A 27,773-nucleotide genomic window follows, 5' to 3' on the forward strand; every position below is an offset into this window, starting at 1 on the left:
TGTGAAAGTGTAAGGGTTATTTATGATAAACAGGAGTGCACACTTTATGAGCAGCGGGAAATTGAAATACAAATACTAGTGAATACCGCATATAACGATAAATAAGGAGATAAAGAACATCCGGTAGGTAAATTAATAAAAACGAAAAAAACAGCTTAACAAACATTATGTATTTAGACCAAAAAAAAAAAGAAGAAACAAACTATCAGTGGGGATATGAATAGAAATAGAAATGAATAGAAATCAAGAGTTGGTGAAATAAAAAGGAAATGGAACAAGAAGTTAAAGACTGAAGCTTCAAGAAAAAAAACTTTTCAAATGGAATGGGGAATGTCTTTTTTATTTGGAGGTGAACGTAGGGGGCCAGCTGCTTTACGACATACCCTTCTTTCGTTTCACACAGCATAACACTCCATAGAAGTACATCAAACCCAGTGAAATCAGCAGGATGAAACCAGCAGCGGCACTCACTCCAATTGCGATTATCATGTAAGGAAGGTTACTTTCAGTTGATGGCTGCTTCTCAACTGATAAGTCTAGGACAAACAATACCATGACTAGAATGTTGTGGCTTAATGGTTTTCTAAACAATTTTGTAGCAGATTGATTTAATGGAAAATTTAATTATACATGATTTATGTATGGATGTTTCGTTCACATCTCTATATCCTTGTGTTTCAAATAGCGTTATACGAAGCCATGTAGGAGGATGAGCTGTGTTTGGCAGAGTGAAATATCTAATACTACTAGAAAACCTACACGCATATATTAATTCACACACACCCCCAGGTAAGCACCAACACCTGCGCATATGCATGTTTATTATCCCTAACACATAAATACTGACACGTACCCAAGACATGGGAATTCATCTATACCAATGTGCCTGTAAAATGTGAATCTTAAAGCACATGTGAACCCACCCACACATGTTAATCCAATCCACACAACTCACACACGCACATAAACATGTGAAAATTTTCGAACACAAAGGTATTTTCATGTTCATCCACCCACCCACGCACATACATACAGCTTAACGTGAACTCTTTCTGTCTCGTGCTCATTTATCGTTATGTATGTAGATTACATCTAGGCAATGTCGGCTTTAGGTTTCAATGTATAGTTATTATAGTAAGTTATAACGTTAAGGAAGCATGTTGTGATAAATATGCAGTTGCATTCAATAGGGGACTTCTGCTTTTTTCTTGCCACTTAAAAAATATATTGTATGTTTCGAAACCTCGTTTTCATTGAGATCTTGACAACTTTCGCAACTAATGGGAATTGATGGTTTATGTATAGAGGCTCAAAATAGTCTCATTTTCTTATAAATAATTATACGAGAAATGATAATAGCTTAACCTGTTAATATATCAGCTGGTTTACTGCATAATTCCCTCCCAAAGGTCACCAAAACTGTGTCATCATCCGGGTCAATGCTGACCTCTGTGCCCGGTTCAATGCACTCTGAGCTATTCACAGAGGCACAGTCTGGTCCGCTGTAAGTCCTCTGTGTGATGAAGCACATTTCATCCAGGGTTTGGTTTGCCTCTGATAATGTTAAGATATGTTCTTGTTTGTCCCAGCTGGTCGTTATGCCTATATGGCGAAAAAAGCAACAACAAAAAACATAAACAAAACATAGGAAAATAATGTTGGTATTACTATTTTTGGGAGAGACAGAGAGTGGGATGTGTTATGTATTTAGTAAATCGTTTAATTTGATTGTGAACACACAGTCTTAAGATGAGTAGACATACAAGGTTTAAGCTAAATAAGGGAAAGGTTGTTGTGTTTGCTCTGTTTGAGCATCCCACCTTATTTCTTCTCGGTCAAACTTTATTAAACCTGTCAGAACTAGCTATTCGTTTTAATAATTGCATGGAAGAGAATATAATTGTGCTATTCTGTTGACTGATTCAAACTAAAAACTGAAATATATCCCTTTCACTGGACTTAAAAGACGACTTGAGCAGAAAATATGTTGTAGATCCCCAAAGAACCCCTTTCTACAAAAACAAAAACTACATTTGTGCTGATCAGGGTATTTTATTCCTCAAATGGTACGAAAATGATATAACAAATTAATATGAAAGAATTTTCTCTCACATCCAACCAACCAAACAATAAAACAAAAGGCACATTTCTTATTGATAAAGCTTCCTTTCTTACCATAGCTCTCGGGTTGCAATGCTGTATACAGCCCGAACGAGGAAGTATGAAGAAAAAACAACGAACAGAGTTGTTAATACATTACGTTTGATAAGTGGTTTTCAATCTCAGGGTTGTGGTTTGTAAAGTTTCGATTTAAAATGAAAGAAATAGTTATAAATAACTCAGACAAGTTTCTTTTATCAAATGGAAAGTTGTCCGTATTTAATGATTTAGTAAGTGCTTTACACTCAATGTATAAAGTATACAGTATAGATTGAAGTGATTGGTGGTGAGAATTACACTTGTGCAATACTGCAATAAGTTTCATCCTTGATGCATTGTCCATCATCCGACCACAACCATTACCATGCAGCATTAACACAAATAAACAGTTATACCTGAATCTACGCAATAGTGGGAACTAAAATAGAAGTGTATGCACTCATAAAAGCAAATGATGGAAAATTACAAAAAAATGCGTTCACTATTAAACAAAGAGACATATGTTTTGTATAGCTTGTGTGGGTGTTCACATTTAAAACGTCAAGCAAGTCAGAAATTCTCGTTATTTAGAAACTTACGAGTTGTTGAAGCTACTATTTGCACCGCGCTACTATTTCCCGCGCTGTTCACTGCCCATAGAGTCATCCGGTACCAAGTGAAAGGCACCAGTCCCACCAATGTGTGGGAGGTCCCGGCCAAGTTTGTGACAACACCACACCCCTCTTCTTGCGTGTCGTTGAGACAGTATTGCAGAGTGAATGTTTGTTCCAACCCGCCATTGAATCCTGGTTCCCAGGCAACGAAGAGAGTTGAAAGTGTCGTCTTGTTTTGGTCGACGAAGAACCAAAATGGTGGATCTGGGATGACCGTATGTAAACATAGAAAAGGGGATTTTAAATGGTTGAAATGGGAATCTATGGTTTTAAAGATTGTCTTTTACTTTAAAAAGTATTCCAGGGTGAAATGTTGTTGCAACCCGCCATCGAATCCAGGTTGCCAGGCAACGAAGAGAGTTGAAGATGACGTCTGGTTTTGGTCGATGAAGAACCGGGAAGGTGGATCTGGGATGACTTTACGTAAACACACAAAAAATTGGATTTTAAATGTTTGAAATGGTAATCTATGGTTTGAAAGATTGTCTTTTACTTTAATAAGTATTTCAGGATGACATTTTGTTGCAACACGCTATCGAATCCTGGTTGCCAGGCAACGATCAGAGTTGAAGATGTCGTCTGGTTTTGGTCGACGAAGAACCGATAAGGTGGATCTGGGATGACTGTACGTAGACATAGAAAAGGGGATTTTAAATGCTTGAAAAGAGAAGCTAAGGTTTCCAATAAAGGCTTGTATGTAAGAATGTCTGTTCCAGAAAAATAAAAAGCAACCCATGAGATGCGACTCTAACCATGAACAGAGCTACATTTGTTTATATACTCACGATCAATATTTACTTTTAGAAAGTATATATATGTGGTTTCAGAAATAAAGTAATAATAACCCAAAACTTGGAGGAAAAATAATGAGGTATACGTAGAATAATCTTACGGCGCTTCTCAAACTACCCCTGCTACAACAGAAATAACCCAATTCCCGTAAATCGCGCAAGACCATGACGTAAATTCACCATAACGTGCGAAAATGAAAGCTGTATAACAATTAAAAACTAGTGGGTGGAGAGTGATTCTAATTATATCACAACCAATCCAACACAAAAGCCTCGTGATGCTTACCGTATTTGGCCGGTGGTAAAGCTTTGTCCAGAACGAAGAAGCCAAAAGGCAAAATAATAGAAAATACCAAATCTTAATGACATTTAAAAACTGAATTTGCTCTCAAAAGTAAATGGTGACTATAGATTTTATTTCAAATTAAATACATTGGATATGAGTAAACGATATGGTGTATTCTAATAATGAATATATCAGCCACCCTGCTTAGTAGTTGGCTTCATGTTAAAAATACATTGGATATCAAAAGAGTGCATAAAATACAGGAACAGAGATCGATTGCGTTTTACACTGATAATTGAACACGATTGAGAGCGGGAAGGGGTACTGGAAGAATATGGATGTGGTGCATTTCCAATAAAAAGATAATTCAAGTGAGGAATATAAATACACGTGACAGATATTTACGAGCTGTTGATGCCACTACCTCCACCGGACTACTGCTTCCCGCGCTATTCACCTCCCATACAGTCATCCTATACCACGTGAATGGGTAAAGTCCGACCAATGTGTAGGATGTCCCTGTGATGTTTGTGACAAAACCACACCCCTCTGTCTCTGCTTGCGCATCCTTTGGACAATATTTCAGACTGGACGTTTGTTGCAACCCGCCATCGAATCCTGGTAGCCAAGCATCGAAGAATGTTGAAGATGTCGTCTGGTCGACAAAGAAGGTATACATCTGGGATGACTGTAGAGTGACGTAGAAAAAAAGGATTTTAAATTGTTGATATGGGAAGCTTTTGTTTTAAAGATTGTTTTCTTTAAAAAAAAAAATCATTCTGTAAGAAATAAATGTCGTTCTGATGCAGTTACATGTTTCAATACTTTTTTTCAATACTGATTTTGTTTTTGTATACTCACTGGTATAGCTTAACGACGCGGTGTTGTTACCGATATCTGTTGTACCCTGACATTTATATTTTCCAGAATCGCTTGGCTGAACTTTATCTATGACTAGTGTAGTTGTGGAGATTGTTCTCATCCAGACCCTGCCAGCGACAATAAGATGTCTTGTAGTGTTGGTTAGGATCGTCCCGTGACGGTACCAGTAGAAGTTACGAGCCGGCGGATTGGCATCGGATGTACATATGAATTGAACACTGAGGAATTGCTCATGGTTATAGATACGTAGAACAGAAATGGTAATGTTGCTAGGCGAGTCTGTTTTATAAATAAAGAGTGAGATAGAGGCAGATTGGGACAGTTTCATGAACAATAATATGACCCACAAATTTCGAAATAGCGGCGGTATTATTTGCAACGCAACACAATATAGAAATCCAATTTATCAAAAAATACATGCTAAATTCAATCTGTATGATTTTGTATAATTTTACAAAACTAGATATCATAACACGAAATAAGAAAATATTCTGTTTAATGTAATTGGCTTGCATGATTCTGCAATAAAAATTCCCCTACTGCCACTCCCCACTGCATGGTGAAAGGAAAATAGACTTACATGCGATGTTAAGAACATCTGTTTTATTCTTGGTCCATGAGTATGGCGGTGCAGAGTGTAGTATTTCACAGACCAACAACTGTCCATGGTTGTAGCGAGTTGGTACGAATGTAAGATTACTTAGTGTGAATACACGTTGTTCGTAGGTCAACTCAGTTTGAACTGACGAGTACTGTGTAACATTTTCAGACCCGAGGTACCAATGGACCAACGATGTCGGATATCCGTTGTTTGATGTGCAGGTTAGCGTGCTCTGACTCCCAGATTCTAAATTGTTGATGCCGCGAACTATAGGGGTATCCGGAGGTCCTTGGGATACATCATACAAATGAAGAAGACAAAAAAAAGAAATCAAATGGAAGAGACATGAGAGCTGTCAAATCGGGAGTACCCACCCACAAGTTCTAGAAAAACAATCAAATCAATAACATTGGATTTGTGTATATTTTCAATGATCAATATGCTTCAATATATTCTTCATTTAGACCCCGGAATTTAAGAAGCTAAAAATAACCCACAAAACACCAAACATAATACATACTAACAGACAGATACAAAACAATCCAAAATATTGTTTAAAATTGTACTCATACAAAACTGCAACGTTTGATATGTTTTTATTCAAAGTAAACATGTTTAGATTGTTGAAATTTGCGGATAATCGATCGAATTAATGTCTCACAAATCTAAATGTCGTATGCAAATAAGAACAGTGAAATGGGTTTACCAAAGTAGATTTGTCCAAAGTTAAACCGAGGATTCTAGTTTCGACGTAAGCACCTTTACGGTAATTTTGAAGTAGGTTAAGATTTGTCACATTTGTATACCAACCATTTACAATGAACACTATTTCTGCCTCGGCTGTGTGATCCCTGGCTGCTGCTGTACAACGAAGAAATTTGTAGTGGTCTGTTCTATCAGGACGTAATTCCAGAACACTCTCTGAATCAAATAACGTGTCGTCATTGATGTTTGAACTTGCTGAGAAAGTTTTCTGAGTGAGACTCCGGGTGCCAATTGTCCAGCTTATATAGGACACAGGACGGGACCCCAAACTTCTGCAGATGACAGTCACAAGTGTGTTTTCAAAGATAGTAAGACGTGCAGTTTCAGCCTCATTTGTAATTGTGTGTTCTACCACTTGAATCCGCGGATTGGCTGGCGGCACTGTTTCATTACAAAACTATAGATGAAAAAGCAGTTAAGGATTAATTTTAATACTTCATGATTTAACTTTTAATTCATATGGCGTTTACTTCAGACTATACTAATACTATGTGACGTATAGCTTTATACAAAACAACAAAAACAACAACAACTATATGTAATACTGTACATGATTGTCGCGTTACCGAGCATACACATCTTCGTTAACTGAGAGATGAGTTTTGATCAAAGGTCGCTCGTAATGTAGTCAACGAACAACATGTATCATGAATCGGAAATCCCTTTTAGACCCCTTTGACAGTGTAAATTATATGTATTTGAACATTTAAGTTTCCCATTGCCACTGCTATTCATGTGTTCATCTCCTTAAAACTTACCTTCGACATCTAGACGGGTGCTAGTGTGAAGGCCAACATTGTGGTTAGGCACCCTACAAGTCAATTCCTTACCATGGTCGTCTTTGGTTGGTATGACAGTGACTTCTATCCGGGAAACATAGCTATCGCCTTGCACATTATTTGACTGATTCCTTATCAACACATGCACATCTGAAGATATTTGCCATTCCAGTAGTACCGGAGGTCTTGCGCCCAGAGCTGTGCACAAGATGTTATACGGCATATCTGCTGTCATGGTTATGGTTGGACTGCTAGTGTATTCGTCTTTAGAGATTTCGTCACTGATGAATATCACATTTGGCGGGGCTACATATGACAAGATAAATGAGACAGGCAATTTAAGATGTAAATCATATGAGCTTGTTTAGAAGGAACAAGTGTAAAGCTTAATCTGATAATTGATTGTGATATACAGGCATCATTCCATATCGAAATGTCAAAATACCGAATTTCATAGTACGTGCCTGAGTACAAAAACATTTGTTCGAGAATATTTAGTTACTGTTTTTATGTATGCACTTTATATGAGCTTACTTCGTTCCATATATATATTTAAAGTAGGTCCTTGAGTTATTGCTAATATTTTTTACTTGTATATTATTATCTGAATATATAATTAATATAAGTGGCAAAATCCTGACTTGTTGCCGAACAAAATTAAATAAACAACGAAAGTTGGTGTAACACGAAGACGCGAAGACCCGATAGAACGAATTAAGCCCTTAATATTCTAGACTTTCCTTAATCATTAAAACACTTTTAAAATGATATTTTAACAGCGAAAGTTGGGGAAGAGTTCATACCTCTCGACAAGACTTCAAGCTGGACTGCATCGGCATCTAAACCTGCGCGGTTGATGAGTGTGCACTTATATATTCCACTATCATCTATTGTCAAATCTTTGATTGTCAGATTGAAACTGCGAGAATCTGTCGTCAGTATAAGCTTCGAGGAGACTGAATTATTTGTTTTACAAGCCGACACACTGTCAAAGCAGTCAAGAGAAGCCAGAGTTACGAAATCGTTTTTTCCCCATGACATACGGAATTCGCTGGACTGGAACGAATAGAGGCAGGAAAGTTGAATGTCTTCCCCAGTGACGAGGAGGTCTTTAGCAGCGATTGACACTTGTAATTCCCCGCGGCAACCTGCAAGTAAGAATTAATTTCATCATAATTCTTTCATATTCATAACAGACAAACAAAACGGGTACAAGTAATACTGAAGAGCCGTATACGCAGTGTTAAAAAAATGATGATTCGAATGTCAATACCTTCAACAGCATTTAATCATCCTCAGTAAACTTTAATAGGTAATTTAGTATAATAATCCCCTGAAATCTATGTGAATTTCCCAAGCTTATAAGTTCAGAGTACAGATTTATGTTTGTGTTTGTAAAACATACCATTTTTTGAATTCTACAAAAGGAGCATGTTGAATATAGCATCAGTGCCAAATAAGAGTACACCTTTTGCTTCTGCATTCTTCGAGAAATTTCCCAATGAAGTCATTCTAATTCATATTTTCTCGGTAAAATTGTCATTAACCCATTGTAGATTGATAGTTGATTTGTAAAACGTCATGTACATGTATTCAAAACATAGTTAAAAAACGAGAAGCCAAATAAATAATTTCTCAACAATTTCAAAATCAATTAAGGAATACATGTAGTTAATTCCTCTACTTATGTGTATTTCAAACATCATGAGGAGTAATGTACAGCACGAAACACAAATCCTCTTTTTTAAGGAACTTATTGTATTACTTATTCCACTACTCAATATATTAAAGACTAAATATTGATTTTATGATATCTTTTCTGCAAAGATCTAGTAAGATTGCTTAACGTATCCTTTATGTTTGTCAGCACAAAAGAGAAAGTAAGAAAATTGAAAATTATTAACCTTTTTTGTATCAATAATTGGGGTTCATTTGAGAGCTTGCCACGAAATGTTCCAGCGCCCGGTATACGCTTGTTGTGCACTGATATACTATTCAACGCGATCTCTTTGTAACACTTGAAAAATGCTACGTTTTACAGAAATTATGATAACTTTGTTTGTTTTCACCATAATCTTTTAAGAAGTTACAGAGAAAATTAGGTTACACATGCAGTTTTACTGACAAATAATTAAGAATTAATGGCCAATACTTTCTCTGATCTTGTCACTCAAAATCTCCTCGCATTTGATTTGAGACACCCCATATATTGAGGATTCCCTTTGCTAACGTTCATTTAGGCGAGGCGTCAAAAATAAATATACCAGCCAGCGGCAGCTAACTGCACTTGTGCGTCCTGGCTGCATTGTTAAAATTAGCTCAGCCGGCTACCGCTGGCGGTAGAAAATGGCATTCAAAAGCATGCGCCGGCTGCCGCCTTTCGAATGGAAACCGAGCCTCAGATCCCAGCCTGGCGCAAGCCGGCTGGGCTAATAAGTGAAAAATAATTGCCCCAGCCAGGCTTCGGCTGTAATTGCAGCCTCGATGCGCCAATACGTGAGGCGGCAGCCTGCTGGTATCGATATTTTTGACGCCTCGCCTTACCTATTTAGTATGGACTGGCGTACTCGGCCTGAAATACCCAAACAAAAAGACAGTGCGGCTTTGCAGGAAAATTATATCAGGGAATTTCAAGAATGGTATCATAATATTGAATAATAATAAATCTGGATTGATATAGCACTTAATACGAAAAACCGCCTGTGAGCGCTTTTTAGAGATACTATTACAGGTATTACAATGTCATTATTCACACTCCTTAATTGATAGCATTAACTCATGGATCACACATTAATCACATTGCATACCGTTAAAATACACGAGGATGACAAGCAAAATTCCTCTCTGAATGTGAGAACCCATTCTTGGTGTAAAGCTCGTGAAATGATTTCGACGTCTTTCCTTAGAAGGTAAATATGAATAATCGATGAGCGGTCACAATTGGCGCCAGAACGTTATATCTCCTGCCTCCTGAAAGTGAAAGAAATGTGTCTAGTAATTGCATATATCTGTAATTAGTACTTAATGCGACTCGTGATAAAATATAAATGAGATCTATTTTTTTTTTTTTTTTTTGCACGGGTATTGAAACTATAACTTTGCCACAAACTAACGAACGGAATATTCCTTGTTCCCGAGATAACGCTAGACGGCGCTAGTACTTTTACATACAGTTGTATTATTGTACATGAATTAAATTTGACTTATTTACCATGCATAGGTGACGAATCTCTATGGAATGCTGTTTGGACTTTCTAATCTAGTATATTTGTTAACCACTTAGGCCTATCTCGTGTTTGGCAGACTGTGAATGTGTAGTGGTTTGTGCGTGTATTTGTTTGTGGATGGACGTGTATGTGTATGTGGGTGGGCGTGTATATTTATGTGGGTGGGCGTGTTTATGTGTGTAGATCATAGATGAGCGTGTATATGTGTGCGGGTGGGCGTGAAAATGTGTGGGTAGGCGTGTACATGTGTAGGGGTTTGTGCGTGTATCTGGGTATATTACAACAATATGTTCTTGTTGTTATTCTTCTATTGAACCAAATGCATATTTTGGGGGCATTTTCTATATAAGATTTTTTCAAAAGGGCTACGCATGATATATGTTTCATTATACTCGATTCAAACAAGTAAATAGGAAAATAAGGATGCAAGATATGAGCCTCCCTTATTGTAAAAAAGTAACTTGTTTCTTTAATTAATGCAATAATAGGAGCATGTAATGACAAGCTCATTGTTCGTGATTTTTCTGTAAATATCTTAGATTCTTTAACGGATTTGAAGAAAATAAGATAAAGAGGTATACTAACTGGCTTTCTATTCTATTTGATGAGATCGCTGATTGATACCGTCATGGTCCATGACTCCATATTGAAATACATGTATTCTCATGGCGGATAAACTAAAGACTGTATAGTAGTGAGGCACAACCATACTTTTGTATAGCCGTAGCCTTGATATCATGTACGACTGTCTACTACCATGTCCCTGTGTTTTCAAATATGTGTTATTTTAAACTGGCTTCCATGAATTCAAAAATTTAGAGTGCGTCCACTTATTAGGAGCCTAATTGTATACCTTCAATCTTGCCTGCATTTGTATTACCTCTTAATGGAAATAGATATATACGTGTGAAGAACCCCATCATCACATCCTGGTTGCCAAGTAACGAAGAGAGTAAAAGATGTCGTCTGATTTAGGTATACGATGGAATCGGGTAGGAGTATTTGGGTTGGCTGTAATATTTCAGAAAAATGTGGGAGAGGTATGGCACGGTTACTCGCTCATTTTCATTTTATTGTCACCTACCTATAAAGAACAGAATCAAATCATGTCCACATGAATCGTTAAGGACCAGCCCGTAGTTCATCCTTATCTGCATGGAAATATTTGGGAAATATCGAATGTCCTCAAGCCAAATTGTAGGAAATAATACTCCCCCATTATGCCCCGTATCATGTACTGTGTAAACAATGCTACCTTTTATGTAGGTTTTCGGCTACTTACTTGAGAAGTTGAAGTAGATAACGGCACTGTCGTTACCCAATGTTGTCGTGGCCAGGCATTCATATTTTCCTTTATTGATCACCTTTGGGTTACTGATCATCAGCGTACTTGTTGTAACCGTTTCGGTTTCTTGGAAATCCCATTGGTGGACCACAATTTTGGTGTCATTTTCCAGCCTTGATCCATTGAAGAACCACTCGAAGATACGGGCTTGGGGTCTAGCATCTACCTGACATGTAAACCGTGCATACATTCTCCCATCACCAGCCACACTTCGACGAGCCCACAAGCCGACAACGACGGGAGGATCTAGATATTGATAGAGAAAATACAATGTAGTGAGACAGAGGGTGGCAAAGGGCCTGGTGGCGAAGCTAAAGAAAATATCATGCTTTGAAAATGTTGCTTTCCGCTAGCGCGGTGCACTAAAATATGTGAGTTAATAGGAAATACTTTACTTGGATGAAAAGTGCAAAAGGCAAACAAATAACTACCGTCTTATCGAAGTTTGGGTAGCTTTAGGAACTACTTATAAATTAGTCGTCGAGACAAATGGTTAAAAGAAGTTAAAATGAAATATCTGGCATTGCTCCTTGCAGGAACGGGGAAAATACCTCTGCCAAGGATTAAAGCTGTCACACTCTTGACAGGATCTTTCTTAAAATACATCACGTGAAAATTGTAATTGCATTATGATGAACCACACAAACAAAATATGCCACCGCAAGAAATTACTTGCCTATTGCTACTTGTTCTAGCACCTAAATAAAAGAGGTTGCCCACTTAAATTCCTCGTAGTTTTAGACGTATGATTTGTTTGATATAAATGATTATGAATATCTCACTTACATGAAATCTCGATCGTTTTCCTTACGCTCCTAGACCACGCAGACTCAGGTTCAGACATGGAGACCTCACAAACTAGGTACTGGCCGTGGTCGCTCTTCTTGGGTGTGAACGTAAGCACACTCCTTGCAAATATCCTGTTATATCCATTCAGTTCTTTTTCTGTTGCTGAATCATTTGTCAGATCGGTCGTTCCTAGGTTCCACTGAAATACAGGCGCTGGATATCCATTGTTGGCAATGCATGTGACCGCTGCGGACATCCCTGCTTGCAGGTTACCGGTAGCAAGCATTTGCGGAGTATCTGGTGGTCCTTTAAAATTGAATTGTTGATTGAGAATATACTACTGGAGGAAACATCATAAGAATTATAACTAAATTTGCATTTCATTTGTTACTAACACTTTATGTTAATTAATGCTTGATACATTTTCCCCACTCATTATGAAAGGGGCCAAACAGGAACTCCATCGTAAGTATTACCATGTCATTTGATTATTATATGATATTGAAATGCCGTGAGTGCTATACGATGGTGTTCTGCAGTAGATTACCACAATTCACGCGTCGGCACAAAGAACAAAATATTCTGAAAGCGATACAGTTGTATAGTGCATACATATTTGTCCAGGATGGAATATTATTAATAAGGAAAGAAATAATGTTATTCATTAACTCACCATAAACTACTAATCTCACTTCTGCATGAACTTGATGTTTTCCGGCAGGTGCCAAACACGTCACCAGTTTGTAATGGTGACTTACATTCGGTACCATCCGCAACCTACTCTCTGCATCAAATAAACTCTCGTCCATGCTATTTCGGGTAGCGGAAGATGTGACGCCATCCGTGACCACTGAATCTCCAAGTTCCCAGAAGAGTATGGCAACTGGACGAGACCCGACACACTTGCAGGTGATGACGACTGGAATGTCTTGAAAGACGACTAAAGATAAGGTTTCCGTTAGGTTGGTTATGTTGGAGGAAGATGAGAGCTGCAATTCTGTAGGAAGGACTTAAATTAAGAAATGAAAGATGATTGCAACCTATGTAATTAAAGTTCACGAAATAATTACGAAGATGGGGAAATAAAAAATACCTGCATAGTTGCAGACTTGAGTTATGTCCTGAAATATAAGCCGGCAGTCGTGTTAGTGTTGAGCTAGAACAATTTCATGGGGAAAGTAGCTTAGCAACAATGATTGAAATACTCGGCATATTGAATTAAACATGTAATCAGGTGTAAGTAGACGTATCAATCTCCGGACGAAGTAGGATATTGATTTATCAATTCACTTTTTAAAAATACCTTGAATATTGAGAAGGATGGTTGCTTGGAGTACATTTTGCAGTTCCCGATGGGACGCCAGACAGCGAATGATTCTGTTGTGATAATCTTTAGAAGGTGTTATGGTGGCTACCCCGCGAGATATGTACATGTAGCTTTGACCTTGAACAACATCTACCTGATCCATGACCTGGATATGTTCAGCATCGGTGCGCCACTCAATGAGAGCCGGTGGGCGTGCCCCTCGTACAGTGCATGTGATGTCACGTGGTTCACCTGCTGTCATGGAAATGTATGGGTTGTCGGGATATCCAATTGGAGACCGGTCGTCACTGATAAATAAGTCACTAGGTGGGGCTAATAATTGAAAGTTCATCACGGAAAGAAAATCAATAAGAAAAGAACACACACCGAAATTTGCGTCCAAGAACAATTGCTGAAACCTAAACTTTAGTACTGAGTTTTTACCGGAAATGCAGTTTAATTATTCAAACTCATCAAGTTTTATTTTTCATCTCAGAATATTATTTTCATTCATTTTATATCATGTGCTTTCCATTGCCAAATTGTCTTTAAAATCATTATTGTCTTTCATTTAGGAAACTCGCTTACCATTGTCCTTCATGTTATTTTTTGTCAGAAGTCTCTGTGAACACAATACACAGGGGCGGTTTTATAATTGTATTCATGCTATCATAGTGGAGATTATGAGTTATTTCCAAGAGTATAAGGAACTGAATATTGTAACCATGTACATTAACATAAAACTTTCAAATTGAATGGATAGTCTTCTAATTAGCCTATGTAAAGGAATCTTAAGCATGTTTTAGAGTGGATAAAAACTACACGCATAAGGCAAAGAGCAACACAATGACGCCGAAAACGTACTTATCTTGACGGGCCATTTGTTCGTGAAGTTGTGTGATGACACATATGTCTAAGCTTTCCATATTTTAATTAAAAGAAACTACACCTTTAGATACTAGTTGTTTTGTGCTAAGTGTGTGATTGTATAAGGAAACGAGAGAAATGTAGATACATTTCCAAAATATGTGCCTTTACTTTACAAGATAAGTCATTTTTACCCCTCTACAAGGTGCTCCCATTCATACATACGGGGTCCTTTAAAAAGTGGCATCCTTACAGGACTATGTAGATAGCAGTAGACCGAGGTGTTTTACCCCTCCTGAAGCGAAGGTCTGGATACCCCACTGAAAATGTCATAACTTATGCATTACCATTACCTGGGTTTAGTACTTGTAATGTCATATTCGAAGAATCGTGCCCGTCTGCGTTAAATACAATACAGCTGTAATCTCCATTGTCGTCAGTATTTAAATTGTTTATTGTGAGGGATGTGCTGTGGTCATCTCCCATGAACTTGTACTTTGCTGGATTGGGAAAAGAAGTTCGAAATGGAATCGCAGTTGTGTACTGAGCAAACTTTAAAATGGTGTTCCCATGTCTCCACCTAATCACACTATAATCAGAAGGAGGTGAATAGGCACACCTCATTGTGAAATCATCTCCCATGACGGGCAAGTCATGTGGTGTTTGCATAACCACTGTATTTTGACCATTCGAATGTAGTATTATTTATGGTAACAAATTCGTGTATTCAACATTTACGTTCATCATACTATTTGCGTTTACATCCAAGACCAAACAAATGTGACGAAATATTTTATTAGCATGAGTTATTTTATGAGGACTTAAGTGGTGCGTTATAAAAAAAAATTATCATAGGAACTTGAGCGCTTTACATATTCCATCGTCATGCGATTTCAACTTACCTTTCTCGCAGAAGAGAAGGGCGAGCCAGAACAGAGCATGAGATGCCATATGTAGTCAAAGGAATGAAATATTGAAACCTTGAAAATCCTCTGACCAAAAAGGCGTTGGAAAATGCTGAATCATTTAAAAAAAAAATGGAAGCAAAAGGGGGACTACAATTATTTCCAGAAGAAAACAGTTGGCTGCCAACGTCTCCGAGGTGCAATGAATACGAAAGTAGTGGTATATATTGATGACGAGTTCGTTCAGCTTCTTTCACTCATCACAATCGAAAGTACCATTTATTAATCAGTGAAACATCATATCCACACTCAAACGGCAGAGTGTGCTATTTAATTCAAGGCGGGCTTATTAATTGGTGTTTCATTCAATGTCTAAGCATAAAGCTATTTCCAAAAGCCTTTCATAGATACAGGATTCATTCAATATTTGTTCCTTGCGATTTAAAAATAAGAAAATTATGACGATGTTTTCCTCGTGAAATAATTATAATTTTATTATTATCACTGTCAAGTTATGAACGATTTCACAACATTCATCATATTCTTGGGTGCCATTTATAAAGTAAAGCAGGGTTAAACATTGCAGCATCCAACCATCGATTACAGGTTGCCAAGCAACGGAGAGAGTAGATGATGTCGTCTGGTTTTGATCGACGATGAACCTTTAAGGCGGATCTGGACTCCCTGGAAGATTTGTTTTGGTAAATAGAAGGCAAAATTGATGTACTGAAAGATAATATCTGCTACTAAAACCCAAGAGGTATCCAATCGATTTATGCTTGGTATTATATAGCAATGACGGTTGAACGACAGATGTTCCTGCGATAAATACTTCCCGGTCAATTTCGTATACTCAACGAAACCCAACTTTAAACCCTAAACGACATACCTTTAATAAAACAGAACCCTATTCATAAACATAAACCTACCGCTGCCCTCCAAACATAGACTTATTACCCTTACGATGTATAATTTGTGAAATAAATCCCAATTGTCGAAGCATAGTCCAATACATAAATGCCTATCAAACTGTGCCACATTTGATAATTGTGCAACTTTAATTATTGCACTTGTGACAAACCTACCAGAATACGACAAAGTGATAGTTGCGTTGTCGTTCCCGAGCCTTGTCTCTGCCAAGCATATATAGTTGCCTTCGTCTTCTGCCGAAACATTTGAAATAATCAAAATGCTACACATCAAGGTATCCTCTTTTAAAACACTGTGGTGAATCTGATGGCGGTTGCTGTTGTTGAGTTCAGTGTCATTCGAGAACCAGGTTATTGAGGATAGGGGTCTGCTCTTTGATGTACATGTAAGGATTGCATCAATGCTTTGTTGAACACTAGAAACCCGACGAACGGAGGCTTCCACAATTACAGGAGAATCTACCAAAATAAATTTAGGAAGAAGAAATTACGTTCAGAAAACAATAAAGGAAGGCCTAGGAGGATATAATTGGTGATTGTATTCATGAGTAGCGTAAGTGAATACCTATTTTAATCGTTAACAATATTTTGTGAGGCTAACATTTTAGCACTATGATGCTCTTTTTACAGGTCTATGGATCCTTTAGTATTAATCTGAACCAGTAAATAGTTATTTGTAAAAGGAGAGAAAATCAAACCAGGTGGGATTTTTTAAAAGAAAGAACTTACCCCTGCCCGTTCAATATAATCCCGGGAAAGTACATATAATCGTCAACTCACTGCAAACAGCAAACTAACATCACGTAATGGCAATGGTTGTAATGCCTCTTTTAGCGGTGAGACAACGTAATATACCTGCCTCGTGATAAGATCTACATGATGAATGGGTTAGGCTTAAATAAATCAGACTTACAAAGAACTTGCAGAACCTCACTGACACTCCAATACTTCATGGATGTAGCGTTTGGTTGAAATACTTGACAGACAAGGAGTTCATCGTGATCGTCTACCGTGGGTGTAAAATTTAACAAACTTATGCCATCCAGTCGATTATTTATATTCCTCAAAGACTGTGTATAAGAATCTTTGGGGACGTTCTTTGATCCAAGGTACCATTGAAATGTTGGTGCTGGGTAGCCGTTGTTCGATGTGCAAGTCACATTTGATGACACCCCATCTTGCAAACCCTCCGTTCCACTTAGGTAAGGAGGATCCGGTGGTCCTTAAAAATCAAAACATATTTATTATCTCATTTTTTAAGAATATAAGCCCATGTGACTTGCATGTAATATATATATCCCTGCCAAAAACACGTCTTGCCTATATTATGAGCATCAACAAACTTTGATCCCAAGTAACTCATATTCTGAAACAAGAAAGGAATCATGTTGATATCTAGATTAATTTGCTTGAGCTATCAGGAAGGTTTGTCACTAAAGACTTTCCAAACATGTTCACTTCTTTGAAAAAGTATGGTATGAATATCCCGGCATGTCAAAGTCAATGTCAAAGTGTGTCGCAATATGCCCCAGACCCCATTCGGTCTTCTGTTCTGAATAATAGAAGATGGGGTACGAAATACTCACCATAGACGATAACCCTCACTTCTGTTTGACGCTGGTTCATACCAGCATACGCAACACATCGGAGAAGTTGATTGTGATGCCCCCTCTTTGGAATCAACTGTAGAGTGGACTCTGTGTCACGTAAACCTTGGTCGGCCTCATTCGGGGTAGACGTAGAGGTCGTGCTACCCAAGTCGTCGTCTGAACCAATGGTCCATGATATAAGAGCTGTTGGGTGAGATCCTATACTCTTGCAGGTGAATGATGTTGCCGAGTTCTCAACGACAATGACACTTCTTGTCTCTGTTGCGGTAAACCGGAGGTCACTTGGCGGTACTGAATGGGAAGAGAAAGGAAGACCCGAAGTTGTTTACGACGTCAGCTACTGAAAGGAAATATATCTAATCCAATCCAGGTATTTTTAAGATCTAGTTGCCTAATGAAAGGCCCTGACACAGAGTTGAATTATTGCTGACAACATGATACAATTACATAGGCGATTAAGTCATCATGGGATCTACTGACGTTCTTAATATTCCCTACGATAATGCACAAAATACAGAAACGTGAAAAGTGTTTTAGGAGATGTTGAATGTTAGATCCATTCCAGACATTCCTCATATTTAGATGCATATTCTCTTGGGCAGATCACACATACTTACACCGAGCTATCCATGGGATGATATCATTATTAAGATTATCACCTTGAACATTGAGGCGGATAAACAATTGAAGCCTATCATCCAGATTCCGATGCGAGGCCACACAACGGACAATCTTTCCATCATCGTCCCTAGATGGAGTTACGGAAACAACTCTTCGAGAGGTGTAAGCGTCATCATGAACAACATTATACTGATCTTCCAGTCGAACCTGCACTTCTTCGGAAACGTCCCATTCCACTTGTGCAGGTGGTATAGCGTCTTGAACCGAACATGTTAGGTTTAGGGTTCGCCCATATGTGATGCTGACCGATGTCCCATTCTTGTATTCCTTCTCAGACCGATTGTCGGTGATGGATATCAATCCCGGCAAGGCTGGATTTTAAGAAAACAAATATATTGTTAATAGTTCCCACTAAATATACGTCTTGTAAACGTTTGTGTCTACCAAATTCTAGGACCGATTTGGACATTAAAAGAAATACCACAATGTCAATAATGTTAATACTATTTGTAAAATACTATAGTTTGAATTATTTTCTGTAACGAATCGAACATGATGTATCATAATAGTAATATATTGAGAACTGGAGTACTAGTTATCGATGACGATACATCCGGCATGACTGTTGTATTCAAACGTTCGAATGTTGTATTGATTTTGAATGAGAAATGAATCATTGATATTGTAATTTGGCACACATCACAACTAGATCATCCTATCCAGAATAATGTTATAATAAATTACCTGGTAGCACTACCTTCAGTACAATTTCACTTGCAGCTGCACCAGAAGATGTGAGAACTAAGCACTTATATCTGCCACCGTCATCCACTGTAACATTCATAATAGTTAGATTTCCACTGGAAGAATCTGCCCTCAAGACGTACTTGGACATATCTGGAATTGTGTTCTCGTTTCTGCATCCCACCCCTCGACATGTTTCAGTAGCCAGGAGACTGTCGTTCCCGTATTGCCAATACAGTTGGCGATTTTTCGATGAAGAAACGACGGTGCAGGCTAATGTTATATCGTCACCAACGACTGGGATGATGTTGGGGTTCTGAATACTAGTATACACGCTCATCTCATATGTCTTAGAAACGATGAAGGTGAGGTAAATAAATATTTGAAGACGTTCATCCATGTTGTTATTACGTCTCATTTCCTGGTATATCCCGACTGTGGGGGTGCGTTGCTTGAACCATCCTGCTACCTAACACAATATCCGGAGAATAAATGAATGCACAATGTGCAGTAACGGTTTTCAATGACTAAATGAGTGGTCAAAAGAAAAGCGGCTGATATGCTTATTCACTTTTCTCTTGCGCTTCGAAAGTGAAAGGAATTCATCTCTCTGAAGAGCATAAGTGCGCTGTCAGTTACAAACAAAAAGTGGGTTTCGGAACTTACTTTAATTAAAACTTTGGCCATTATTAGATTAAATTACATTATGAGTGCACCGATAATATTTGTTACTTTCAATTTGACTTTCGATAATACCTTTTAGGTATATAACATTTGGTAGATATTTTTAGGTAGGGGAATAACAGGGAATTATACTAATTTCTTTACTGCACATGAGAGAAGAGTTTGAGAATATATATATCATTTGTTACTTTTTAAAGGTTCATGAAGACGTCCTTTTCTAAACACGAAGAGGAAATTCTGGTATCAAAGCAAATATTTTCTTTCCAGTAAAAGCAGCAATGGGTTTATTATAGACTCCCATTGCTGGAAGGGGTCTCATATTGCTTTTCTGTAGCTAATGTTTCTTCTACAAAGAGATGTTGCAGTATAAATGCACTCCAAGTGAATAGCAAACCTTCTTGTTATTAGACTTTCAAACTCACGCATCCGCACTCAAAAATAAAAGGGGGCGCATGGACCCCAAATTTATGCCAAATCCTTAACCGTTTACCTGTAGCATGCCACATAACCTGTTTGGTTATTATTTTGTATTTCTATAGGATGTTTAAAAATTCTTCACCTTTACACAAATTATGTATCAGGTGATTGTACACTTTAAGAGTAATCATTCTAACAACTACGACATAAGGATCAGAATTATGGTCATTGACAAAGGATCTAGAACAGAATCTTGTGACTACTCAACGAGATATGGAGAGAAAGATGTCGCATTTATCTCTGCGAGACAAAATCAACCACAAAGTCATACGCCAGAAAAAACAAAGGTTAAAAACATCATGGAGAAAGTCAGAGAATCAAAGTGGAGATGGGCTGGGTATGTAGCAAGACTTCAGGACCATAGTTGGACAAATCGTTTAACAGATTGGCAACCAAGGATAGGAAAGAGAAGAAGAGGAAGGCTGAAGAGAAGATGGAGAGATGACCTAACATCATACATGGGAACGGCCGCTTGGACTAGGCCAGCTAGAGACAGAAGAGAATGGACATGTTTATATGAGGAGGGCTTTGTCCAACGTCTGGATGAACTATAGCCTGATAGATAGAGTTATCATTGATAGGTAGGTAAATAACCAGTTTTAGGTAATCTGTACTTTATGTTAGATTATAATCTTATGTTCAAGTCTTTGGTTCCACCCTTTGAAACTTAAACAAATAAAAAACCTTGAGCGTAGCATAACTATGTAATCGTCTAGCTGTGTCAGGAGCAGGGTCTATGACGGTCTATGTCTACATAGTCTAACTGTTCGGAAACCCTGCTATACGCATTGATATACGCATTACGACCGAGGAGGGTGTCTGTTTTCGAAATCACCTAGGTATATTAACATTTTTTAATAAGTATATATGGACGATGAAAGATCGGATAGTTTCATCGATTTGAAAGCATGGCCACTCCAGTTATTTTTTGATTTTTGTTCATGTGTGTAATTTTCTTTAACGAATTCAGTCAAATCCAAATGTGTCATAACCGGATGTTGAAATTAGGTTACCAGTCAACGAAGAGAGATAAAGATGTCGTTTGGTTTTGGTCGACGATCAGCCAAGAAAGTGAATCAGGGATAACTGTAGTTTAAGTTTAATTAGTGGTAAAGCGTAAAGGCCGGACCTTCAGTTCAATGACGTGAATTGTGATAAGAGGAAGAAGGTTTCATGGATATGAGATTAATGTTCTTTATATGGAAGCAAGCATCATTCAATTAAATGAAAAAAAAGATAATCAGATGGACACACACAAATAAATCTAAATATCCAATGAAACACAGTTTTACTTACGAGCAAATGTGGAGTTAAATACTGCACTACCGGAACCATATCGTGACACAGCTACGCATTTGTAATCACATTGATCTTCGGACTGGGGGTTTCGAATCGTCACTTCACTGGAAGTCCGCGTTTCACACTCTGGTATAGTCTTGGAGAGTGTTATATGAAGGTAGTCGCTAGACAACTGTGTACTATTACAAAACCATTTGAAGTTAAAAGCAGGAGGATTGGCGTCTGAGGTACATGTCAATACGAACCCAGAACGTATTTTATCTGATGTTAGTCGTCGAGAAGAAACGGACACAACCGGGTCATCTAGATTATATAAAAATATTGCAAATCATTTTGTTATTAATCGAAAATGGAAGAAGATATAATATAAGGATGTGGATGGGACTTGGAGGGTGGGAGGGGGGGGGGGGGGAATAATATAAACTTATCAATGCATGCATGCAGGAAAAAACAGAACATTGACATCATAGCGTATAACCTTGTCTGGTAGTTAGCCGTATGCACTTCGTTTTCAAATGAAGAAAAAAAAAACACCAGCCCAAAGGGACGTGTGGAGGATTCTAAAAGAACTAAAAGAAGAAAAAAAGTAGACGAATCTCTTGAGGAAAGTTGACGAACGCTTAGACATACCAAGATACTTACTTGATATGTTTAGAACCATGCTATCATTCACTGACCGCATTGCAGGCGTTGTAGGTTGAACCGCCTGGCAGAGAAGAAGTTTCCCATGATCAAACCTCGTTGGTATGAGGGTAAGGGTGCTGTTAGCATTATACCGACCATCTACATTCGTTGAAGAGTTAAGAGATGAATCGTGTGTCACATTTGTTGATCCGATGTACCAATGGATGAGCGGAGCAGGGTATCCATTAAGAGCTATACAGCTTACATTGGTTTCTATGCCGTCGTGTAGATCGTCGGGTATGGTCATTTGAACATTATCTGGTGGGCCTTGAACAAAGAAATTAAATATTTAGTTATGTGTAAAGCCTTTATTAGGGCGAAATGTCCTTTTTTTAAATATAGAAGCTCTTTTATGTATATACCATTTAGTTATACGGCGATGAGAGATCCGAGGGTTATAGTGATAAACGTTCGCTTTTTCCCTCCCAGACCTGGGTGACGCCAAATTATTGATAAAAATAATGACAATTTAGTTTGGGTAGATAGGGCAGATAATGATAGATGAAACAACATCCTCTTTCGAATTCTCAGTTATGAATAGGGCTTTAAATAGATTTAAGGCGTAAACTTTAATATAGTTTATAGAAATTCGAATCCCGATATATTGAAGAAGTAGAACTCACTGTAAATCATCAGTCTGGCTCCCCGTTGATCCCAAAAGCTTCCCAAAGTTGCAAAACATTGAAGGAGTGTTCCGTGTTGGTTTCTCTTTGGATGTATTGTGATGATACTCTCAGTGTCAAACAAACTTCCATCTAAAGCATTGCGATACTTTGAAAGGCTTATGTTACCGGGAGAACTTTGGGTGTCGTCAATTATCCATGATAATTCAACTGCTGGTAATGATCCGACACTTTTACAAGTGATTGAAGTGGATGAATGTTCTTGAACGTTAATGACTGTTGACCCATTTTCGTTTTGCTTATAATCTCCAGTCGATACAAGCAGCATGTTGGTTGGTAGAACTTTATTACAGAAAAAGACAAGATAAAGAATGTTGTTATGTTATTAACCTTAATCTTGAAATAATAGTGAAACAAAAGTCGCCAAATCAAAAAAGACGATTTATAAATAGTATTGGATATTACCCTAAAAACTATTATCTGATTCGAGAATTTGATAAACGGCGACACAACAAGAAACAGAGGCTCACTTAACTGACATAAGCACCTCTGTGGTGGAAAATTTTACACTGTCAGGCTGTAAAAGGTGAATAAGAGTTGTATTAGAAATGAATTGTTTACCTTGAACATTCAGGTATACTGAAAGCTGACGGTTAGTCTGTAGTTCTGGATGTGTTGCCACACAGCAGAGATTCTTTCCTTGGTCATTCCTAGATGGCGTGATATTAACAACCTTATTAGAGATAAAGCTGTCGGCTCGAACGACATCAGACTGATTTTGGAGAACAGTCACTACATCATCTGGTAAACTCCATTCCAGTACTGCGGGAGGCCTTGCCCCGTATGCTGCACATGTGATGTAATACGTCTCTCCAGAAGTTACTGTCATATTGGCGTTGTTAGTGTAATAACCACTTGATCTCTCATCCGTGATATGGATCCTATAGGGCGGAACTGGTGACAGGGGAGGAAATAATCACGATGGATAAAGGTCGATTCGCATCGTACTTCTCCACCTTGGTAGTTATGGATTTACTTTTGATGGATTCAGTAATCACTCTAAAATGACGTTTTAAAAATTAAGCATTAGAATATCACGTGCCATTAATATAGTTCCTTTCAAAACAATTGTACGACTAACTTTTAAGTTATTAAGCTGTTAACGTTGTCGTTGTATATTATCGTAGTCCCCTTTCCGTACGAAAGAGACTAGCTGAACCTCAATTATCTAAAAACCTTTCATATTGACGGTATCATCAGGATACTTCGTAAAATATATAATTGAATATATATATATATATATATATATAGGTATGTAGCAAGTTAAACAATCGCCTGTTGAAAATGTGGAAATGTAAGACTTCCATTTGTTTTAATGCTTCCCATAGTGACATTCATTTAATAGAAGACAGGAAAAGACAGATTTGATATAGCTCATTTTTTATGAATTAGCTTCATTCAATTCTGGATTTTCCTTGTGAAAATTCATTATAAATAACAATTTACCTGGTGGCAATGGAATCACTCGCTTGCTACTTGACCCTGGATTCTCTCCTCCATATGTACTGCTTACTGTGCACCGGTAATTGTTGCTATAATTTTTGTCAAGCCTTTTCAATGTTAAGTTTCCGGTTTTAGTGTTTGCTAACAAGGTGAACTTTGATGGATATGAAGCGCTGAACCGTGTACAAGCCAATTTAGGCCCACAAGAGTGAGAGGCCACAGTGACGTTGTTACCGTTTGTCCAAATTAGGCGCCGGTTCCTGGTATGTGGTGTGAAGGTACAGACTAGAGTGAAATCCTCACCAATGACTGGAAGGGAATTGTATGTCTGAATAGACACTTCAAATGCATGGTATCCTGTATGGGTTAAATAAAATATATTCCAAGGGAAAAGTACCTATTACATTTCTATGTGACGTAGCGCAAGTCTACCCATTGAAGGGGCATTGGAATAATAGGGGGCGGGGGGGGGGGGGGGCGGTCGTATTAAGAAAATACAATGCAAATCAAGCAAAATAAGTTTCTTATCTATATATATCCATCATACCATGAAAAGAGTTAAGAAATAATAGAGGTATATGAGATAGACTACATTTGGAAAACATTAATGCAACGAGGATTGGTTAGTATATTGAATTTGTTTACAATGTTATACCTCCCTAATTCTCTACCTGGGCTTATGCCTAGTTCACATTTAAACGGCGACAAGTACAGGATTAGTTCATGGCGTTTTTTGTGTAGCCCTTTTTGGGCGGTGGCCCTAGGGTGACCAGAGGGCTGCCCTGCTGTTCAACTTAAAACCAAACTCAACGTCGATCCTCTTTTAACACGTCTGAGTGTTATCAGCTACGAAGTTTGATTATAAAATTGACAGCATTTTGTAAACATGAATGCAACCCAAATTGTCCGCCTGGGCTAAGTACAAACGACTTTTATAACGTTTACATGAAGTAAAATGTACCTGATTTGGAGATGATAACTGCAAGTAAAAGAAGAACTTTTGAATAAATCGCCATTAGTATCCAGCAATCGAATCTTGTCTTTCGAAATTCTGATTCACGAGCATTTAACACACACTATCGATGAATATGAAGGCAAGCGGGTAGGACAAATGAGAAGATGCTTTTGAAATCGTTAGTGATTTATAGCGTTAGAAGTGAAACAAATATCAATGTGATCTTCTGACACCGATTCAGTTTCACAATCTCCACCAGACCATTCATTTGAAATGACAGTTTGCATGTTGTTAATCTTTGAACAAGGGGGCGCTGTTTCTTCTCACACATTGTGACAAAATAACTTCAAATTGGAATGTATCAAAAGAATATTCATTGCAAAAATTTACTGAGGCTTTTTAGAAAAAAGGCCATATCACTTTAGTTAAAACGACTGTAAATTGTGGTTCTATAATTACAATCTAAAAGTTTTAACAGTTTTAGTGATAGGAAACTGACTTTTGAATTCAGAAGATAGGTACGAATTCAACTTAAGAAAATCGTATATTTGCTTCCTCGGCAATTACAGGCTGCATATATATTTGATTTACACACCCAAAATGATGATACATCATTTCATTCTACCGTAAGGGTGCAATTAATAAAACTTGCAAATACGACAAGAACTTATCAAAAATACCAAAGGATATGCACATACAACAAAAAGTATATAAACAGAACTTAATACACTTAGGTTTCCTTTAAGCATGTATAGATTCACAGGAAAAAATAAGGGTTGCATCAATATGGAAGGACTCATTTGAAACCTTGGTTTAGAGTCTCAATTTGCTTTAATTTCTGTATGAACACCATCGACGAATAGAGTATGTTTGCTAGAACTACAAAGTCTATCATAACATACATGTAAAAAAATACTTAGCAGAACTCAGGGATAGGACTTCAATCATTACCTACAAAACGACCGGTACGAGTATTATTACAGGTTGCATCTAAGAGAAAGATAAGGCACAACATTATGAGGGCAACGAGAATCTTTATTGTAACCGATAATGGACATTCACATGTACACTTTTGTTCTTATAATTTTGTACTATTGAGTGCTCCTTTCAAAGAAGGAACAATTCCGAAACCCTCGTAATAAACTCCAGAGTGATAATTTGCTGAAACCCATAATCGATTCCAGGAGCCAAGCAACGAAGAGAGTAGATGATGTCGTCTGGTTTTTGATCGACGATGAAGTCATAAGGCGGATCTGGAATCCCTGGGAGAAATTTCAAAATTATGTTGACATATTGATATACTAAGAGATAATCTCTTAAACATGTTTTGTTACCCCAACATCAGCAAATATCCAATCAATACTATTCATTTTGGTCTAACATCATATTGTACTGTCGTTGTGACGGATGTACGTGACATGCCCTGGCAACAACCCGATCACTTCGTACATCAACCGAACTCTTAATTTCGAATCTGGGTCAAACACTAAATCTAATCGTAACCACAACCCTACACCTAGCGTTTGCCCAACTTACAGCGATTAACTTTTTAACGCATCTTTGGCAAAGTAAGACCCAAATTAATGTTTCATCGGAACACTGTCGGACATGTGATAATCTTTTCAACCCTCAACCGATTCTAAAAATCGACACAGTAATCTGCCGTAAAACCAAGTTCTACATCGTCCGATAGTTCACTTAACTTGATATAATTTCATTACCTAGGTTATACATTCATAACAGTGTCAAACTGTTCTTTTTTGTCATTCGGGATTATCAATGGCACATCACTGCATCAGATAACGTGTAATTTTAAACAATATGACATGATCATTGTACATACATACGCCTTCGTCTGATAGTGAACGATTTACCAGAATATGAAAAGGTTATAGTTGCGCTGTCATTCCCAAGCCTCGTGTCTGCAAAACATGTATAGTTGCCATCGTCTTCTGCCGAAATATTAGAAATGACCAAAATACTCGACCTCAAGGTGTCTTCTTGTAGAAGACTGTGGAAAATCTGATGTCGCGTGCTGTTTTTGAGTTCAATGCTATTCGAGAACCAGGTTATTGAGGCTAGGGGTCTGCTATCTGATATACATGTAATGATCGCATCAACGCTCTGTTGACTAGTGGAAACCCGACGAACAGAGTAGTCCACAATGAAAGGAGAATCTATATGTTTGTATTTAGAAAGAAGAACAAACGTTGAGGAAACAATAAAAGGAGGCTTAGGGAGAAAGAATTTGTGACGGTGATCATGATGAGGGTAAATGAATACATGTT

The 27,773-nt window shown here is 37.8% G+C and overlaps 3 protein-coding genes across 3 annotated transcripts; all 3 read right to left on the reverse strand.

The window, feature by feature from the left end:
- Positions 1 to 243: 243 nt before the first annotated feature.
- On the reverse strand, positions 244 to 3,003 carry LOC115920927. The gene is made up of 4 exons (XM_030977713.1): positions 2,739 to 3,003; positions 2,176 to 2,196; positions 1,366 to 1,602; positions 244 to 536 (listed from the first exon to the last, which is right to left on the reverse strand). Exons 1-4 carry the CDS (start codon positions 2,803 to 2,805, stop codon positions 373 to 375), a joined length of 489 nt encoding a protein of 162 aa, XP_030833573.1. The 5' UTR covers positions 2,806 to 3,003; the 3' UTR covers positions 244 to 372.
- An 807-nt stretch (positions 3,004 to 3,810) lies between these two features.
- LOC115921465 lies at positions 3,811 to 5,653 on the reverse strand. Its single transcript, XM_030978967.1, has 3 exons — positions 5,353 to 5,653; positions 4,296 to 4,578; positions 3,811 to 3,911 (listed from the first exon to the last, which is right to left on the reverse strand). Exons 1-3 carry the CDS (start codon positions 5,437 to 5,439, stop codon positions 3,853 to 3,855), a joined length of 429 nt encoding a protein of 142 aa, XP_030834827.1. The 5' UTR covers positions 5,440 to 5,653; the 3' UTR covers positions 3,811 to 3,852.
- Positions 5,654 to 13,537: 7,884 nt separating this feature from the next.
- On the reverse strand, positions 13,538 to 15,111 carry LOC115921466 (titin-like). The gene is made up of 2 exons (XM_030978968.1): positions 14,805 to 15,111; positions 13,538 to 13,917 (listed from the first exon to the last, which is right to left on the reverse strand). The coding sequence occupies exons 1-2, from the start codon at positions 15,091 to 15,093 to the stop codon at positions 13,565 to 13,567; spliced, it is 642 nt and encodes a 213-aa protein (XP_030834828.1). The 5' UTR covers positions 15,094 to 15,111; the 3' UTR covers positions 13,538 to 13,564.
- Positions 15,112 to 27,773: the final 12,662 nt, after the last annotated feature.

Source organism: Strongylocentrotus purpuratus, unplaced genomic scaffold, assembly GCF_000002235.5.
Source record: "Strongylocentrotus purpuratus isolate Spur 01 unplaced genomic scaffold, Spur_5.0 spur5_scaffold_1, whole genome shotgun sequence".
In the NCBI taxonomy this organism is placed as follows: Eukaryota; Metazoa; Echinodermata; class Echinoidea; order Camarodonta; family Strongylocentrotidae; genus Strongylocentrotus; species Strongylocentrotus purpuratus.